This window comes from Scylla paramamosain, chromosome 14 (genome assembly GCF_035594125.1).
Source record: "Scylla paramamosain isolate STU-SP2022 chromosome 14, ASM3559412v1, whole genome shotgun sequence".
NCBI lineage: Eukaryota > Metazoa > Arthropoda > Malacostraca > Decapoda > Portunidae > Scylla > Scylla paramamosain.
Window position 1 is genome coordinate 5,682,423 of NC_087164.1, and position 20,000 is coordinate 5,702,422.

Here is a 20,000-nt window from a genome sequence, read left to right on the forward strand (position 1 = left end):
TTTCTTTTTTTTTATATTTACATTAATAATGAATTTTTCAGCTGCATGTAATGAATGAATCGTGTAATTCGTATGACGCTTTTCTTTTCCTATACAATGCCTTCGACTGCTCATATTTCCTCTACTGCCTCCGTTTATGATATAATTGAGCAATATATATTTACCGAGATAGCACTAAACGAGATAGTGGAGCAGCCAACCGGCAACACAGAGGAAGACTCGCCGGCCATCCTACCTGACCCCATGACGGTGGCGATGACGGCGAGAGCTAGCAGAGTCCTCATGTTGGTGGCTGTGGTGTACCGTGGCAGGGGCTTCACAGGGCGAGCGTTGAAGGAACGATGGGCTTGTATCTGCTGCTCGCTGGCCGAGTTCTCGGTCTTTCCACCGCCACCGTCACCGGCACACTGAGGGCCGGGGTGCCAGGCGGCCGCCGCCAGGCTGGCAGCGGCGTTATCCATCATGAAGAATTAGGTTTCTTTTATCTTTCTTATCTCTACTCTGTTAAGGTTCATTTACTCATATGTAACCAATATCTTCTCTTGCCAATAAAATAATGCTTTTAACGACAGTGAACCGGCTGGTACACTTCAGCCTCCTCCTGGCACGCCGCGCCTGACCAGCGGCATAGTTGACCCTTCTGGTGGCGAAGGATCCTTTGCCACACGGGGAAATATTTTCTGTTATCAGATATTCATTGATCTAGTCACAGTAAAACTAAGTCTTTCTGTGCTAAAATATTGCGTTTTGACTTTTGTCCCAATAAGTGATGCTTATTGCCACAACGAAAGTGAAGGAACTGTGCCGCTGCTGTAGTGGTGGCGGTTCAGTTTTATGGAGGAGGAAGAGTGACGGCTGCGCTGCTGGGCTTATGTTAGGCGCGATGGCATCCAGCACACACCCTCACGGAGGATGCTTGGGGGTCAAAAGGTTACGGTGTTATTATTACATTCAGTAACTCCGTCCTGATACATCCCGGAATACCCTCGTGATAACAATGAACGGTAGATGCCTTGCGCAACGACAGACAACGTGGAGCGATAGCACGGTTCATCGCACGGATAGGTCCTTTTCGTCACTATGGTTCGCTTCCAATGGGGTGAAAAATAAGGCCATATTGACTATTAAAAACACAATGTTTATGTAAGTATTGACCTCAGGCAACGCTAGGAAGAAAGAAAAATTGGCAGGAGTCCAAGAGAGTCCTGCAACGCCGCCTTGAATCCTTCCACCTGGCATCCTGAGGAGGCTTCCTTCACCCCGGGAGGATGGAGAACCCACGTATTCTGTTAAGCGTAAACACACACACACACACACACACACACACACACACACACACACACACACACACACACACACACACACACACACACACACATCACTCTACCATTGTCTTCTCCCATTTCTTTCCTTACTCTGATTCTGTCGAAGCTACTCGTAGAGTCAGTCTTTCTCGGCTGCTTATCTGCCTCTCACTTGTGGTCATTGCTTTGAGACTTCCCGTTCACCGTGCTCTAAAGTGACACAAACTAGCACATAAATATGCATCAGCTAATTACTAGGATACTTCGAATACGATTATGTATGGTTCAGCCATTTTGAAGTGGCTGGTGATGATAATGATGGTAATGATGATGATGATGATCATAATGATGATGATAATGATGATGTTGACGATGATGACAGCCAGAAAACTTAATCGTTATTTGGAACTCCTTTGTCTTTGGTGTAGCAGATGTTCCCTTCCCCACTATCATATCACTGTCCCCAATGTGAGGTGGGTACTTTGCTCCACCTCTCTCTCTCTCTCTCTCTCTCTCTCTCTCTCTCTCTCTCTCTCTCTCTCTCTCTCTCTCTCTCTCTCTCTCTCTCTCTCTCTCTCTCTCTCTCTCTCTCTCTCTCCTAAGTATGTGTGAGGTATGATAAGGTGTTAAAATATGAGAAGGTAAATTCTACGTCTTGATGTTTATTAGGCGGGTGTTGCTTTCACATTTACGAACAAGTGCGTGTGATTCCCTACACAGGCAATTTTGTACGTGGAAAGGTAGTAAAGCAGTGGCAGATAAAGGCAAGCTCTCAGCACCTCAATACCAACAGATTACACGAGAAAACGAAAGTGGAATCCAGATTGATCATTCAAAGTTCAGTAATATGAAAAAAAAAATATTGCACCAAGGTTTGTAAGTATGCTTGAGGTGCTTCGAGTGTGGCAGTGTCTCGATGCAGTATGTTGACTGAGAGAGAGAGAGAGAGAGAGAGAGAGAGAGAGAGAGAGAGAGAGAGAGAGAGAGAGAGAGAGAGAGAGAGAGAGAGAGAGAGAGAGAGAGAGAGAGAGAGAAGCTTATCGAGTGATGCCTCTACCCTGTTCTTGACATAAAACGTCCTCCACTTGTTACCGGAAACTTCATTTTTTTTCCTCCTGCTCTTTCTCTGTCTTTTCTTCCTCTTTTCTTCGTTTTCCTTCACCAACTCTAAATAATGATGATAATAACGATAATAATAATAATAATAATAATAATAATAATAATAATAATAATAATAAGAAGAAGAAGAAGAATACCGTTGCTACTTATATTTCATTAATGTACTATTATCACTTCGGATAAAGAAAGGAAAAAAAAAGAGAAGGAAGAGGAGGAGAAGGAGGAGGAGGAGGAGGAGGAGGAAAAGGAGGAGGAGGAGGAGGAGAAAAAAAGAAATGAAGAAAACAACAGTATCATGTATAACAACAACAACTGTTGTTACTATTATTGCTACAACAACAACAACAACAACAACAACAACAACAACAACAACAACAACAACAACAACAACAACAACAACAACAACAACAACAACAACAACAACAACAACAACAACAACAACAACAACAACAACAACAACAACAACAACAACAACAACAACAACAACAACAACAACAACAACAACAACAACAACAACAACAACAACAACAACAACAACAACAACAACTACTACTACTACTACTACTACTACTACTACTACTACTACTACTACTACTACTACTACTACTACTACTACTACTACTACTACTACTACTACTACTACTACTGCTACTACTACTACTACTACTACTACTACTACTACTACTGTTGCTACTACTATTGTTATGTAGGAGGGGCACCGGCCAAGGGCAACAAAACTATAAGAAGAAAAAGAAGGCCCACTGAGGTGCCGATCCTCAAAAGAGAGTCAAAATCGGACATCAGAATTTAAAGGATAAGTGTCTTTAAATCTCCCTCTTGAAAGAGTTCAAGTTATAAGAAGGATGAAATACAGAAGCAGGCAGGAAGTTCCAGTGTTTACCAGAGAAAGGGATGAATGATTGAGAATATTGGTTAACTCTTGCAATAGAGAGGTGGATAGAATAGGAGTGAGGGAAAGAAGAAAGTCTTGTGCAGCGAGGCCACATTAGGAGAGGAGAAATGTAGTTAACAAGATCAGAAGAGCAGTTAACGTGAAAATACCCGTAGAAGATAGCAAGAGATGCAACAGTGCGGCGATGAGAGAGAGACTGAAGACATTCCGTTAGAGGAGAGGAGTTGATAACACGAAAAGCTTTTGATTCCTGTCTAAAAGAGCGGTGTGAGTGGAAGCACCCAATACATACTATACTATTATACATACTATACTTACTGCTGCTGCTGCAGCTTGTATTCGTATTATTCAGAGGTACAAATACGTGTTGCTTTCGTATCACACTTAAAAAGTTTTACGGAAACAAAAGAAAACCACGGTCACTACTTTTAGCTGCCTGCTAACGTTATTAATTAACCTCTGAATCAAATAGCGACCACCACCCGCTCCACACACACACACACACACACACACACACACACACACACACACACACACACACACACACACACACACACACACACACACACACACACACACACACACACACACACACATGTTGTTTACAGTCTATTGTTTATCAAAGTAAATATAAGGCATGTATAGAAAGAAACAATGTATCGTATCTGGCCACGACTTTTGTTGTACGTTATGTGATCTCATGGGAAACATATAAGAGGTTATCCTTTTAACATCGATCTAAATTGCCATGTAGCACTTGCAAAATTGCGGGCTTAATTTCATAATGAAATGGCGATGCTATCAAATAAGCCACATAATAGTCCCATTGCTTCAATGTGGAACGGGAAATCGTAGGTTGGGTTAGTCCAGTATCATGACAAGACCTGAAAAAAAAAAAAAAAAATTCATAACCTTGGCATAAAATCGACCAAAAGTACGTGTATAGGTGGCTTAGCGTCAAACAGTATCTGTACCTAAGTAATTCCAGTCATTTCTCCACCGGTACCGCGAGGTGTATTTACGTACATATGTAAACCTCAGTACACACAAAAAAATCCACACTTCTACTGATTTGGTGATCATTTTACCGAAATCATACTGCTCGGCAAATACCAGTAGTATTCTTTTTTTGCAGCCCACTGCTGGCATTGGAGAAAGCATTGTTGCTACAGTGACTGTTTTTGACAAGCTTTAATTAACATTGACCTTTGCTGGTTACTTAAAGAAATTTATACAAGTCACGTAATCTCAAATCTGGCGTCCTCCAGTTTTAACAATTATACTTATAAAAATATCACAGTATCTTGCTTCTTCCCTCTCTGTGTGTAGCAACCGTAGCCCAATAGAAGGTTCATAGCCAGAGGAACATATTGAAACTCAGGGTAAAAATCTGCGTTGGCTGTTGAGATCTCAGGACTAGAACCAGATCCCGTCATGGTAACCACTGACGTCATATTCACATGTCCAGTCCTCTATTTGTACAAGAGTATATGTGGGGGAAATTGCTACCTTAATAGTATTCATGAGAAGCGCTGATCAATGCCTTACTCCACGTAATGTAATATCCACGTCGGTGACAGAGTGGACATGAACCAGGTTTTGTTCGTTGTAGGAAAGAGACACTACTGGTATAGAAAGAATGGAAGGTGGTGGGTGTCAACAAGTTTGTATTTGGGAAATAGATACGTGGTAGTATTCCCCCAAAAATTGTGAATGAGTTTCTCACATGCCAGTTGACAATTTCAAACGAAGACTTTAAAACTGGATTGTGTACATGTTTTTTGAGTTTGTTAGGATACATACACGGATATGAGATTTTATCAAGGAAAGGAGGAGAGAAAAAAAAAAATGCTTGCAAGAATTTAATTCAAAATGCTTCATATTAGTTGGACAGTGCGAATCAGAAATGGTTTCGAAATCCGACGATCGAGAAATATAATCTTTTTTTATGAGTAGAATAAAGTGCATTAATATAATCTAGAACAATGACAGAAGGTTTTCTGTGCCTGCCTGTCATAAGGACACGGAAAATGGATAAGACGTTTTCTAAAACGCTCTTAAAAAAGGTCAGGTGATACTATATACGTATAAAAATAATATATGTGCCACAATAGCAAACGTAACGTCCATTGTTAGCTCTTCCATGTGCACGACAATTTTTCTCTATATCGTCTGCATATATTTTCAAGATTATCGATGTAAGAAGATTCACCTTTGTAGGCAGACTACAGTGTATACAGCACGTATTTCATGCATATCAACTTTTTTTTTTTTTTCGAATTGCGTTTCAAGGCACATGATTTTTTTTTTCCTTTTTTTGTGCAGAGTGGAGGTTCCCAAACATACGATTATAACGTTTAATTCTTGTTCCAACCAACACATTTTCAAGTCTTTCTCATCAAACTATTTTGTGAGCTATTTTCAAACTGGCAACTGGATGGTAATAAATTTCGAACATATACCTTTTTCAAACCCTGTGTGATATTACTTTGCCCGTACTTATTTCACCACCAGCGCGATGATGCTGTGCCCATTTATCATCAGAATATCTTAACAGCAAAACTTTTTTTATTGTTAGGGCTAGTTGTTATTGTTGTTGTTGTTGTTGTTATTATTATTATTATTATTATTATTATTATTATTATTATTATTATTATTATTATTACTACTACTACTAACTACTCTTACTACTCCTACTACTACTACTACTACTACTGCTACTACCTGCTACTACTACCACTACTACTACTACTACTACTACTATCGTATTAGAGTTTTCTTCTCTTTTTTCTCCTTTCTGCCTGGCTTGTGCGTACTGAGGTTGGGCTAAAGTGGATGTGAAAATAGGTTTATTTATTATTGATAAGTGATGGATGCAGTGAGGGATGTGTGTATATAGGAGAGATTATAAATATTTTCTTCACTATCTATGTAGCATTACTATTGCTTTAATTGTAACCTTTCTTTTAAAGTTAAGTTAAGTGGTGTTGGCGGCGCTCGGGAGTGCGGGTTGTTCGCTTGGCAGTCTTGGCACAGAACAGGGCCATGTGTAAATATTGTAAATGCAAAGAAACTAGTGACCTGCTGTTTCCACATCTCCGCTAATTCTTACTGAACTAAACATCACTAAACAGAACCAGAGAGAGACAGAAGACTACTATATAGTGAGTACAGAGTTAACCTCACCGATTTCACCATAACATTACTGTCTGTTGGAGACGGAAATAGTATTAGGAAAAGTTGAAGGAAATGATGAGTTATGGTTCTCGGGCAACTTTAAATGTACATAGAGTTGGTGAATTTTAGAAATCTCCATTATTATGTTAATTTTCAACAAGATAAGGCTACCTCTGGGTTACCTGACATCGACATACATATGAGACCATTAATGCTTGATTTGGTTATATGAACAATATGAGCCTTGAAATGTTATAAGGAAAAGCACCTGTGATTGAGCCATCCAGGTAGGGGGTGCCTCCATCTTATCATCCATTACTTGCTTGAAATTATGGCATTTCTTGAGCGTTTCCCTTCTTCTTCTTCTTCCTTTTTCTTCTTCTTCTTCTTCTTCTTCTTCTTCTTCTTCTTCTTCTTCTTCTTCTTCTTCTTCTTCTTCTTCTTTTCATATCTTAAGAATGATCAAGTCATCTGCCTTCACATCCCACCCCCCCAAAAAAAAATCACTATACTCTCAAGCATTTTATTTATTTATTTATTTATTTCTATTTCATTCCAAGGAAAATTAAATGATAAAAATATATCCCGCCCAATCACTGCTTCTTGAAAAATAACAGTGTGCAGAACAGTAAAAGTGTGCAGAAAAGACCATTCAAGTTTAGGTGTCTTGACATTCTAACTCGCGAGGACTTCATGTCAGGGAGTCGGAAAGAGAGAAAGGCATTGTGTTCCAGAGCTTACCAGCCGCAGGGATGAAAGAATGAAGGGTCTGGTTATGTGAAGCATTAGCAAGATGGACAGTAAAGGAATGAAAGTAGGACGTCATGTGAATAATGTAATGTACAGTCAGCGAACGCCGATCTTGCGTAGCGGCTGCAAAGGTTACTTGGGGGAACATGTCTTACTTAAGGCCTCTCAGTAAGCACATAAGATGGGCTGGGACAAATTGACTTATTGGCATCTCAAGTGCATCTCTCCTCATTTACGACCAGTATTAATTACCAGGGTCAGTATTGTGTGTTTGATAACGCGCAATCGACTTTTTTCTCGGGTTGAAACGCATTTTTGTTTTGTTCATTTTGTGGTGCCTGTAGTGATGAGTGCGAGACAAACAAATCACGGTGATATCATTCAATCATAGATCTTCACATGTCGGGCTTGATTGGTGTCGATGTAGCAAAACATGTGAATTAGAATACGCGAAACTTCCAGAACCTCATACGAAAACTCGTCAAGGGAGGAAGTGAGGAAGTGTCTTTACAGAGGCACAGTGGTGGGATCCCCGCTGTTTCCCTTGAGCTACCTTGCCGTAAGAGTCAAATAGAGCCCAACTGCCCTCGTGGATAAGCTAGAAGCCGTGGGGTAACGATAAAGGGATGCCACCACAGCGTTTGTGAAAAGACAATTCTTCGCTGCCTCCCTTGACTAATTTTCGTATAAGATTCTGCAAATTTTGCGTTTTAAATCCACATATTTTGCTATAACGACATCATTTAAACCCGTCATGTGAAGATCCATGATTGATTGATATCACCGTGACTTATCTGCTTTGCACTCATCACTACAAACACCACATCATGAACAGAATATAATGCATTTCACCCCGAGAACAGAGCCAGTCACGCGTCACCAGAGACACAAAGATCACTGACACTGGTGACCTGCGAAATACTGGTCATTGTTGCTAAAATTTACTATAGGTGTGAGTGAGGAGGAGAGATGCACTTGGGATGCCAATAAGTCAATTTGTCCCTGTTCATTTTTTTTTTTTGTACTTGCTGAGTGGCCTTTTTTTTAAGTAAAACGAATTCACCGAGTAGGTTGTGCCGCCGCAACGTAAGATCGGTGTTCGTTGACATTATGTTTCATCCGGGAAGAAACATCAGCAGTAGCAACAGCAATTGCAAGATCATCATCATCATCATCATCATCATCATCATCTCATTTATTACATTGCAGGATAAAGGTTGCAGTCTTTGCTTTCATTATTCCTAGCTTGCCATCCAGTAACTTTGATAATCCATGAATTATTTGTTTGCTGCAATACTTTTCTTGCCAGTGTCCTTTTTTTATTTTCTTTATTGTGGTCGAAATATTCAACTTTAGTCCACTTCCTAATCCGTTATATTCTCTTCTTTTATTTCCTTTTTTCTACAAAACGTTCCACTGTATTCTCCCTTGGAAGATCTAGTAACATCTAAGGATAGCTATCGTCACGTTATTTCATCGCTTCTTTGACAGAATGGAAGGAAAGTAAAAAAATATATTATTTGCGAAAAACCCTTAACTAGAATCTCGCTCAGGTAAAACCTTAGTTACCCTGATTGATACACGTTTTCTCTCTCTTGAATATAAGAAAATGAGTTCCATGGAAGAAGCATAGACAATGATAAATCGTCACATGTCTCTTCCACCAGTTTTTGGCCCTACGACGCAAGTTGTTACGGCGTTAGCTAGATGGAGGTGTCACGGTACATCTTTAGGCTTGCACAAAAGTTACTACACATATCCTCCTGCTTGTATTAGTCGCCTTCGTGTCGAAATCAATCAATGCGTAGGACAAAAGGGAAAAAAATAATAATGTAACGTAAAGAAATACCACATGTTTCTTCTCCACCGTCCTCAGTATCGTTCTGTATTGCTTTTCCTGTTACATTTTTTCACCCACGTTTTTATAAGAATGTACAAATTTATGAATATGGATAATTGGAGGACATACATACATACATATACATACATACGTACATACATATAAATAATACAGGGACATCCTCTTCTACACCTACCCGCTTCTTACATCTGTTCTTGTGTTCTATAAAGAACATCATAGTTTCTTATTAATTTTGTCCCTTCTTGAATATCAATGTCTGCAGTCAATGAGGCGCGAAACATGTACAGGTTTAGGTACTTTCATGTTGAAGCTGGTCAGCCTTCGGAGACAGAACGGGAGAGGCGGGAAGGAGCCCTGGCGTATGGGGGATATTATTACTCTGTTGCTAAACCATGTGTAAATTTACAATGTCATTCACACGCACCATCCTGACCGGCAGAGAGGAAATAATATACAATAAATATGTCAATGGTAGTGAAAATGACGTTAACATATCAGTGAGAGTGAAATCGATGCAAGAAATAGTGTGTCAGCGATGGTGAAATCAACGAAGCTTAGCAGCGAAGTAAAGAGAAAGAGTGACGGAGGAGGGTTTGGAGGGAGGGAGGGCGGGAGGGAGAGGGGTAGCTAAAACATATTACGCAAAAATTGCAGAGCTACCAACTCATGTACCAGGACACACTATACGATCAATAATTTCAAGTTTCATGTCTATCAGTAACTTGTAAAACTTTTCACTGATATCTTACTTATCCTCCCTCTCTCTCTCTCTCTCTCTCTCTCTCTCTCTCTCTCTCTCTCTCTCTCTCTCTCTCTCTTTTCAGTAAGTAGGGTGTTAGTCGAATGGAATACTGAGTTTCCTGTGGCCGCACGGTACAGGAGAGGTGCTACTGTGCCCATCCATCACGATGTGTCGCCCTCCTTAACTTTGTCAATGGCAGGAGACCTCTGAGGGTTACTCTCATTCCAGCGATCTATGGCGAGGTCACCTAATTATGAGAATGTGGCGGGAGAGAAGAATGGAAAGGTCGCTCCTCTCTCTCTCTCTCTCTCTCTCTCTCTCTCTCTCTCTCTCTCTCTCTCTCTCTCTCTCTCTCTCTCTCTCTCTCTCTCTCTCGCTCCCTCTCGTCATTTTCCATGTGATAAAACTATACTACGACAAAAAGAAGATAAACCTTTTGTTTATTTCGGTCTTTCTTGTTTACTAAACTGACTTTTAAAGACATGCTATACACACACACACACACACACACACACACACACACACACACACACACACACACACACACACACACACACACACACACACACACACACACACACACTATTTAAATAAATAAATGAATAAATAAATAAAAATAAAATAAAATAAAATAAAATAAATAAATAAGTTAATAAATAAATAAAATAAAATAAAGGCAGAGAAATAATTAAAAGAAAGTGGAAATGCACATGCTAATAGCTTTTGTTTCACCTCCTGACAGTCAGACATATAAACTCACTCTCACTTGACAAAACCAAACTCTCTCTGATAAATAATATCGCTTAACCCAAAACTCACTTCACCTTGGCAGTATTTTCTTTCTAGTGTTAGTGCTGGCCAACATGTCATTGATTTCCTAGGATTGCTGGTCACGGATTATGATCATCCATTTCTCACAGTTTCATATTACCTTTGTCATACATGGTCCTGAAGTAAGCGACAGGTAGTGCAGGTAGCCAGAGCGTTCATCATTCATTGGTTCACTGCGGTGACTCCCGCTGATACGGTAACACTGAGGGACAAGCCGAGCAGTTACCAGCGTGTGACGTCTCGCTACGCCAGGGTGATGAACTGTGGAATGTGGATCGGTGTGTACCCGCAAAGGATTTCTCTTCCCTTGTCCGCAAGCCAGTGCAAAAGTGTCATAGTTTTTATTTTATTTATTCATATATATATATATATATATATATATATATATATATATATATATATATATATATATATATATATATATATATATATATATATATATATACAAGAGAGGTACACTAAGGGCAAAAGCAAATCAAGGATAAAAAAAATCTCGCTCGTTGTGTCTTTTACCTTCCCATCACTCCCCACCCCCCGCAATAAAAAAAAAAAAAAGTAAATAAATAAACAAGGATGAACCAGATTCACGTTTGGAGGTGCCCTGAAACTCCTCTCGTGAGCAAGGTCAAGTCGTAGGAAAGACGAATTACAGATTCAGGCAGAATATTCTAGAGTTTACCATTAAAGGGGATGAAAGAGTGAATATACCAGTTATTTCTAACATAATGGGGTTGGACAGGATAGCCGTGAGATTCAGTAGAATCTCATGTGCAATGAGGAGCAAAGAATGCATATTAGAAAGTACAGAAGGCCAATCAGTATGAAAGTAGCTGTACAAGACAGCAAGAGATGCAACAGTGCGGCAGAGAGGTTGAAGAAAGTTAGTCAGAGGAGAGGCGTCGATACGGCGAAAAGCTTTTCACTCCATCTTGTCAAGAAGTTTGAGTGGAATCCCCGATGTATGAGAGGCACACTTCACGACTCACTTTACACAACAAAATATGCTACTGCTGCTGCTATTGCTACTACTACTACTATTACTACTACTACTATTACTACTACTACTATTACTACTATTACTACTACTACTACTACTACTACTACTACTACTATATCTACTACAACTTTTTTTTTTATGTAGGAGGGACACCGGCCAAGGGCAACAAAATTCTAATAAAAAAAATAAAAAAAAGCCCACTGAGATGCCGTTCCCGAATAGGTCCGAAGCGGTGGTCAAAAAATGAAGGATAAGTGTCTTGAAACTTCCCTCTTAAAGGAGTTCAATTCATAGGAAGGTGGAAATACAGAAACAGGAAGGGAGTTCCAGAATTTACCAGAGAAAGGGATGAATGATTGTGAATACTGGTTAATTTTTGCATTAGAGAGATGGACAGAATAGGAGTGAGAGAAAGAAGAAAGTCTTGTGCACCGAGGCCGAGGGAGGAGGGGAGGCATACACCTAGCAAGATCAGAAGAGCAGTTAGCATGAAAATAGCTGTAGAAGAAAGAAAAAGATGTAACATTGCGACGATGAGAAAGAGGCTGAAGACAGTCAGTTAGAGGAGAGGAGTTGATAAGACGAAAAGCTTTTGATTCCACCCTGTCTAAAGGAGCGGTATGAGTGGAACCTCCGCAGACATGTGAAGTATACTTCATAAGTGGACAGATAAGACCCTTGTACAGAGTTAGCAGCTGGGGCAGGGGAGGGTAAGAATAACTGGAGACGTCCCAGAACAGCTAACTTCATATAAGCTGTTTTAGCTAGAGATGAGATGTGAAATTTCCAGTTTAAATTATAAGAAAAGGACAGACCGAGGATGTTCAGTGTAGAAGAGGGGGCCAGTTGAGTGTCATTGAAGAAGAGGTGATAGTTGTCTGGAAGGTTGTGTTGAGTTGATAGATGGAGGAATTGAGTTTTTGAGGCATTGAACAATACTGAGTTTTAGAGAGATCAGAAGTCAGCTGTTCTGTGGCTTTCCTGCGTGAAATGTTTACTTCCTGGAGGGTTGGACGTCTGTGAAAAGACATGGAAAAGTGCAGGGTGGTATCATCAACGTAGGAGTGGATAGGGCAAGAAGTTTGGTTTAAAAGATCATTGATGAATAATAGGAAGAGAGTGGGTGACAGGACAGAACCCTGAGGAACACCACTGTTAATAGATTTACGAAAAGAACAGTGGCCGTCTATCACAACAGTAATAGAACGGTCAGAAAGGAAACTTGAGATGAAGTTACAGAGGGAGGGATAGAAGCTGTAGGAGGGTAATCTGGAAATCAAATCTTTGTGCCAGACTCTATCAAAAGCTTTTGATATGTGTAAGACAACAGCGAAAGTTTCACCAAAATCTCTAAAAGAGATTTTGGACTCAGTAAGGAAAGCCAGAAGATCACCGGTAGAGCGGCCTTGACGGAACCCATACTGACGATCAGATAGAAGATGGTGAAGTGATAGATGTTTAAGAATCTTTCTTTAGATAGACAGGAAATCAAAGCAATAAGACGGGATTTTGAGAGATTAGAATGGTCACTCTTTTTAGGAACAGTCTGAATGTAGGTCAAGAATGTTGGATGTATCTCCAAGATGGTCAGAAATACGAGTAGGGTGTTGAATGAATTGCTCTAGGTCATGGAGGATAGCAAAGTTGAAGGCTAGTTCACCAGGATGCTCAGTGAAGGAAGAACTGGTGTTGAACATTGAAGTCTCTAAGAATAGAGATCTCCATAAAAGGAAAGAAAGTCAGAATGTGCTCACTTTGGAAGTTAAGTAGTCAAAGAATTTCTTATAATCAGAGGAGTTAGGTGAGAGGTATACAACATAGATAAATTTGGTTTGGGAGTGACTCTGTAGTCGTAGCCAGATGGTGGAACACTCAGAAGGATCAAGAGCGTGGGCACGAGAGCAGGTTAAGTCATTGCGCACATAAACGCAACATCCAGCTTTGGATTGAAAATGAGGATAGAGAAAATAGGAGGGAACAGAAAAGGGGCTTCTGTCAGTTGCCTCAGACACCTGTGGTTCAGTGAGGAAAAGAAGATGAGGTTTATTAAAGGAGAGGTGGTGTTCTACAGATTGAAAATTAGATCAAAGACCGGAATGTTTCAGAAATTAATGAAGAAAACGTTGAGGGGGGTGTCAAGACACTTAGGGTCGATTCGATACCAGAAGAACAGTCCGACCTGGGGACATCTGAGGTCCTCATTCCAGATGGGGCCTCCGAGGCTGGTGTGGGAGTCCCCATGGTTTTGAATTTTGAGTGAAGGGTGTGTGTGTAATTAGATGCTTGTAGTTTTATGTGAAGGACGAGAGTTGTCTTTAGAGGCCAGGCTGTGACTGCCCCCTTGTATTGTGAGACACAAAGAGAAACGTTCAGTGAGGTCACAGCTGGGTTTAATGATAAGTTCACAGCACCACCTGATCCAGTGCTTTAGACCTCACTATGAGTAATTATCGTTTCGATCTCCTCCATTGAAGGAGGACTACTACTACTACTATTACTACTACTACTACTACTACTACTACTACTACTACTACATCTACTACTACTACTATTACTACTACTGCTACTACTGCTATTATAACTAAATGCTAATAAAAGTTATAACAGTTATTGTTATTATTATTATTATTATTATTATTATTATTATTATTATTATTATTATTAATATTATTATTATTATTATTATCATAATGAAATAAAAGGAATAGGGAAATAGTCAGTGTTCCAATTTCTCTCGAATAAGAGGAAACATTCAAGATTTGAAACAAGCGGAATGAAGACGTGTCATTTATTCATAGTGTGAAACTTCTGGTTTCTTAGAATGGATACCTGGAATATTCTGAAACCTCAGATGATTGTCTAAAAGCTGCTGGAGCTGAGGAATTTAAAAAGTGGATTTGGTGGAAATTCTCAGAAACGTAAAATTTCATTACGTTATAGCGTTTCTGGTGGGAAAGTCTTTGCCTACTATCAGTCAGGTCGTAGCCAGGGTGTATTCCATGCGAAAGACATACTACTTGTAGTTGTGTCTCCAGTAGACTGGTGTCTCACAATTGTTGAAATTTTTCTTCTTACTAAGCAGATACTCTTGGGGGAACTGCAGAGTTCAGATCATTTAATAAAATGTTTTATTGTTCCTGATGAAATAAATGTTTTAAATACTTTAAAGGAACTGAATAACACCACTCCGGTACTCTCCGCTTTATGTGGTTGTTGTTTTGGGCATGGTCATAGTAGATTTTGGCGCTAAAAGCTGGAAGCATTGTTGTATTGCCATTAAAAAAAATAAATAAAATAAATAAAAACGCCCACCACCCCAAAAAAAAAAAAAAAATCACTCAAAAAAGAAAAAAAATAACAGCTTAACTGTTTTTTTTTAATTTTACTAATCAAAAGTTAGTTATATATTATATCGATGATTAAGGTCTATATATGTACATATACATAAAAAAATGTAAAAGTAGTCAAGTTTGATCCGTTCATTTCCTATAAAGCACAAGTTAACACAGGCTTTATCCAACCGGACTAACCTATATCAGCATGACCTAAACAAGTGTGTGTTCTTCATTAAAAGAGTGTCAAAATCTTTCAAGATCTAACTCACCTTGTAATTTCTGGCACCTAGCCAAAAACATCTCCAATATCTTTGCTTGTTCATCTTTCCTTCCTTCATTTCAACCATATTGCACCACTGCTATCTCATCTATTTCTAAAGCTGAACTCTACATTCAAACGTTTGCTAAAAACTCTACCTTGGATGATTCAGGGCTTGTTCCTTCTTCTCCTCCACTCTCTGAGTACTTCATGCTACCTATTAAAATCCTTCGCATTGATGTTTTCCATGCCCTCGCTAGCCTTAACCCTTAGAAAGCTTACGAACTTGATGGGGTTCCTTCCATTGTTCTCCGAAACTGTACCTCTGTGCTTACACCTTGCCTAGTCAAACTCTTCCAACTCTCTCTCTCAACATCTTCCTTTCCTTCTTGGTGGAAGTTTGCCTAAATTCAGCTTGTTCTTAAAAAAGGGTGACCATTCTAATCCCTCAAACTATTGTCCTATTGCTTTAATTTCTTGCCTCTCTAAAGTTTTGAATCTATCCTCAACAGGAAGATTCTTAATCTATCACTTCACAACCTTCTATCTGATCACCAGCATGGGTTCCGTCGAGGCCGCTGGCTTTCCTTATTGAGTCTTGGTCATACTCTTTTAGAGATATCGGTGAAACTTTTGCTCTTGGCTTAGGCATATCAAACGCTTTTAATAGAGTCTGGCACAAAGTTTTGATTTCAAAACTACTCTCCCATGGCTTCTATCCTTCTCTCTGTAACTTCATCTCAAGTTTCCTTTCTGACCGTTGTATTGCTGTTGTGGTAGACGGTCACTGTTCTTCTAAATCTATTAACAGTGGTGTTCCTCTGATTTCTGTCCTGTCACTCACTCTCTTCATTAGTGATTATCTAAACCACACTTCTTTTCCTATCCACTACTACGCTGATGATACCACCATGTACTTTTCCACGTCTTTTTGTAGACGTCCAACCCTTCAAGAAGTAAACAGTTATCGCAGGAAAGCCACAGAATGCCTGACTTCTGAGCTCTCTAAAATTGTTATTCAATGCCTCAAAAATTCAATTCCTCCATTTATCAACTCGACACAACCTTCCACACAACTATCCCCTCTTCTTCAGTGACACTCAACTGTCCCCCTCTTCTACACTGAACATCCTCTGTCTGTCCATTACTTATAATCTAAACTAGAAACTCCACATCTCATCTCTAGCTAGAACGGCTTCTATGAAGTTAGGCGTTCTGAGACGTCTCCGCCAGTTTTTTCTCATTTCCTAGCTGCTAACTCTGTACAGGGGCCTTATCTGTCCGTGTATTGAGTATGCTCCACATGTATGGAAGGGGGTGTTCCACTCATACCGTACTTTTAGGCAGGGTGTAATCAAAAGCTTTTCGTCTTATCAACTCCTTTCCTCTAACTGACTGTCGTCAGCCTCTCTCTCATCACTACAATGTTGCATCTCTTGCTATCTTCTACTGTTATTTTCATGCTAACTGCTCTTTTGATCTTGTTAACTGTATGCCTCCCCTCCTCCTGCGGCCTTGCTGCGCAAGACTTTCTTGTTTCTCTCACCAGTATTCTGTCCACTTTTCTTATGCAAGTATTCCAGTATTCTCAATCATTCATCCCTTTCTCTGGTAAACTCTGGAACTCACTTTCTGCTTCTGTATCTCCTCCTATCTATGACTTGAACTCTTTCAGGGGAGAGGTTTCAACACACTTATTCTGTACTTTTTGACGACCGGCAACTCACTGACCTTTTCTTTATTATATTTTTGTTGCTTTAGGCCGGTGCCTCTCCTACTTAAAAAAAAAAAAAAAACACTTCAAAGCTTTTGTTTCACTGTAGATTACGTTTTAATTACTAATCTAAACTGATTTACATATGAAGAATAAAGAAAAAATAAAACCCCTCTCACCCGCCAAAAATAACCCTCCCAATTTTTATTTATTTATTTTTTTTTTTACCCGGATTTTTTTCCGACCCTAGTTCTCACGGCTCTGTTGGCAGAAATACTGATGGCTTTCGCCTTTCCATCTTTTCAATGTTTCCAGTGGCCACATCTACAACAGCTTTGATTGACGTAGAATTGTCGAATCGAATATGTAAGCGGACTGATGACAACCTCTTACAGATCGCTGACTTTTATGCTATATTGCTGCAGTGCTTGAATTTTTTATTAAAACCACAAGAATCTCATAATGTAACTACCTGAATGCCTTTCTTGAGAAGTTGCAGGGCTTAACGTGTGCATATAGGTTTGCACTGGCATCAGCAATTTAGGCGTTAAAATCTTACTAATGCAAGACCACTAAGACCACTATATAGGTATGATGACTTTAAGCGTAACATTTTTAAGATTAGAAAAAAAATGGACTGAACTCTCTTACACGAGACAAGGAGATGCATCACAAGGAAATCAGTGACGAGTGCGACGGTCATTTCTATGCAAATGCCCTTCGACTTGCTTACTGAGCCTTGAAGGAACTATACTCCAAAGTACCACTCACGTGGGCTTCAATCAGACACTTGCTGCCTGCATCTCATCGGACACGGGTGGGTGCAGGGCTCTTTAAGTCCGAGCTCCCCCTGCCTGATATTCATGGCAGGCGCTGACTCACCTGTTAATTACGCAATGCCCTTTGCTCAAATGAGGCTGAGGAGTATGGTGGAAAGATGAGGGATTGCAAGGCAGCTTGTATTTCTATGCGTAAAATCAGAAAGAAGATGCTTAAAGGTGGAGATGATTCCATGCAAACATATACAGCCGTGCTCAGAAGTCAATAGAATATTTCTCTTCAGCGTTAATTTTCATGATTTTCTTAGGATTTATTAGTTGCCAAGTTTCGTTTGAAGACTGTCAACAGATCAAAGAACTTTAGATTGAGGAAAATGGGTAAACACAGGAGAAATACGTACTGTTAATTACTCGATTACTGACTACGACCTTAAGAACGTGTTCCAAATTATGTGTGTGTGTGTGTGTGTGTGTGTGTGTGTGTGTGTGTGTGTGTCACCTGATGTTTCAGAGATTTGACCAACCCGGGCTGTCATTCTGAACGGCTGACTATATCGTGACACTTTGCCTCCTCCAGGAACTCCTCCGTGAATATCGAGACAATCAATGCTCGTATTCCATATTTATCACGTTTATCCATTGCATTTGTAGGCACTGAATTTTTTATTAAAGCTTTGTAGGACATTCACAAAGGTACGAGAGGCGATCGCTTTTCTGTGTTTGTTGTTGAACGTCGGTGGCAGGTGTGTCCGGCTTCATTATGTTAATTCAGAAGGAAAACTGCGCTACGTTTTATTTATTGAAAAAAAAAAAAGTTTCGTCTGTGTGTCTGTGAAATGTCCGTTTCTTGTACTGTTATCATATATATATATATATATATATATATATATATATATATATATATATATATATATATATATATATATATATATATATATATATATATATATATATATATATATATATATATATATATATATATATATATATATATATATATATATATATATATATATATATATATATATATATATATATGATAACAGTAGCAGCAACACGGGGCAACATTCACCTCCTTAGTGTTACTCTAACCTGGTTCAGAAATTCTTGATAAATGGTAATTTCATTCTACCCTCTTTTAGACGTGGCGAGGCGTTGAGCATGACCGGCAACAGGGCCACGAGCCCCGAGGAGAATAACTGCCTGAGCGACACCTGCACTGCCGCACGGAATTAATTATTTGTGCACGAGTGACCCAGGGGTAGGAAGTGCATGGGTGGAATCATTAAGTGAATAACATTAGCAATTAAACTCTAGGAATATACAACATATTTCTTCTTTTAAATTTTTAGTAGGTTAGGTTTGGTTAGGTGCTGCGTAGTATCACCCGATCACCCTACAGATCATGTCTTTATTCATTTGTCTATTTCCAAAATTTTCCGTGATGCTAAAGTGTTGCACGATTATAATGGGTAGCGTTGCTTTCTGCGAATTTTCCCTCGAATCCGAATTTCACATGTGACTGACAACAGGCAAACACCAAATGCTGGTACATGATTAATGCTGGATTACTAATTGAATACTCAGAGTGCTGCATCGGGACGACAAAACTGGCAACCCGTTGATATTGTTAGGTAGTGAACAAATATATCCCGTCGCATCCAATAAGATCTCAAGACTGAACAAAAAAATAGTACTAAGGGTGTGCATAGCTTGGTTCCTTTATCTTCGGTTCTCACGTTCCATAGCGTGTTATCAACGAAAGCTGCGACACACACACCTTGCGACACACATTTCCTACCTCTTGCCTCACCTGTCCGAGCTTTCACCTGGCAACGCGCACTTCTACCTGAACAATGTTCGCACGGCTTGTAGAATTGTAGCTTAAGTAATTCAAGGAAAAATTAGGAACAGTAGGAAATATCTCTTGCTAGAATGTTAAGATGGTGTCAGTTAAACTCTCTCTCTCTATCATGAATCAGTAGACTCAAGGAAGTCTAAGGAGATATGTACGCTTTTACGTACATTGCATTTTACATTCGCTTGAAAATTTGGACTCGTATTTCCTACAGTAACACAAAGCGCTGTGTTTCTAGGGAGGATTACATTGCGAGTTAATAGCTCGCAGCAGGTGAGCGGGGACTTCAGGTGCTTCTAGTGAACACCTCTGCTGCCCCTTCCCACCACTAACAATACAATAACAGGGTGGCTGCTCCGCC

The 20,000-nt window shown here is 39.6% G+C and overlaps 2 protein-coding genes across 2 annotated transcripts in view; one reads left to right on the forward strand and one right to left on the reverse strand.

Annotated features, from left to right (window-relative positions):
* LOC135106800 (uncharacterized) overlaps positions 1-476 on the reverse strand; it is a 69,785-nt gene extending 69,309 nt beyond the window's left edge. Inside the window, exon 1 of the mRNA XM_064016119.1 lies at positions 236-476. Coding sequence (XP_063872189.1) covers positions 236-464 — 229 coding nt within the window. The 5' untranslated portion in view covers positions 465-476. The remainder of the gene's footprint in view (positions 1-235) is intronic.
* The window catches only part of LOC135106798 (uncharacterized), a 124,051-nt gene that overhangs the window by 55,879 nt on the left and 48,172 nt on the right, over positions 1-20,000 (forward strand). The window lies entirely within an intron of this gene.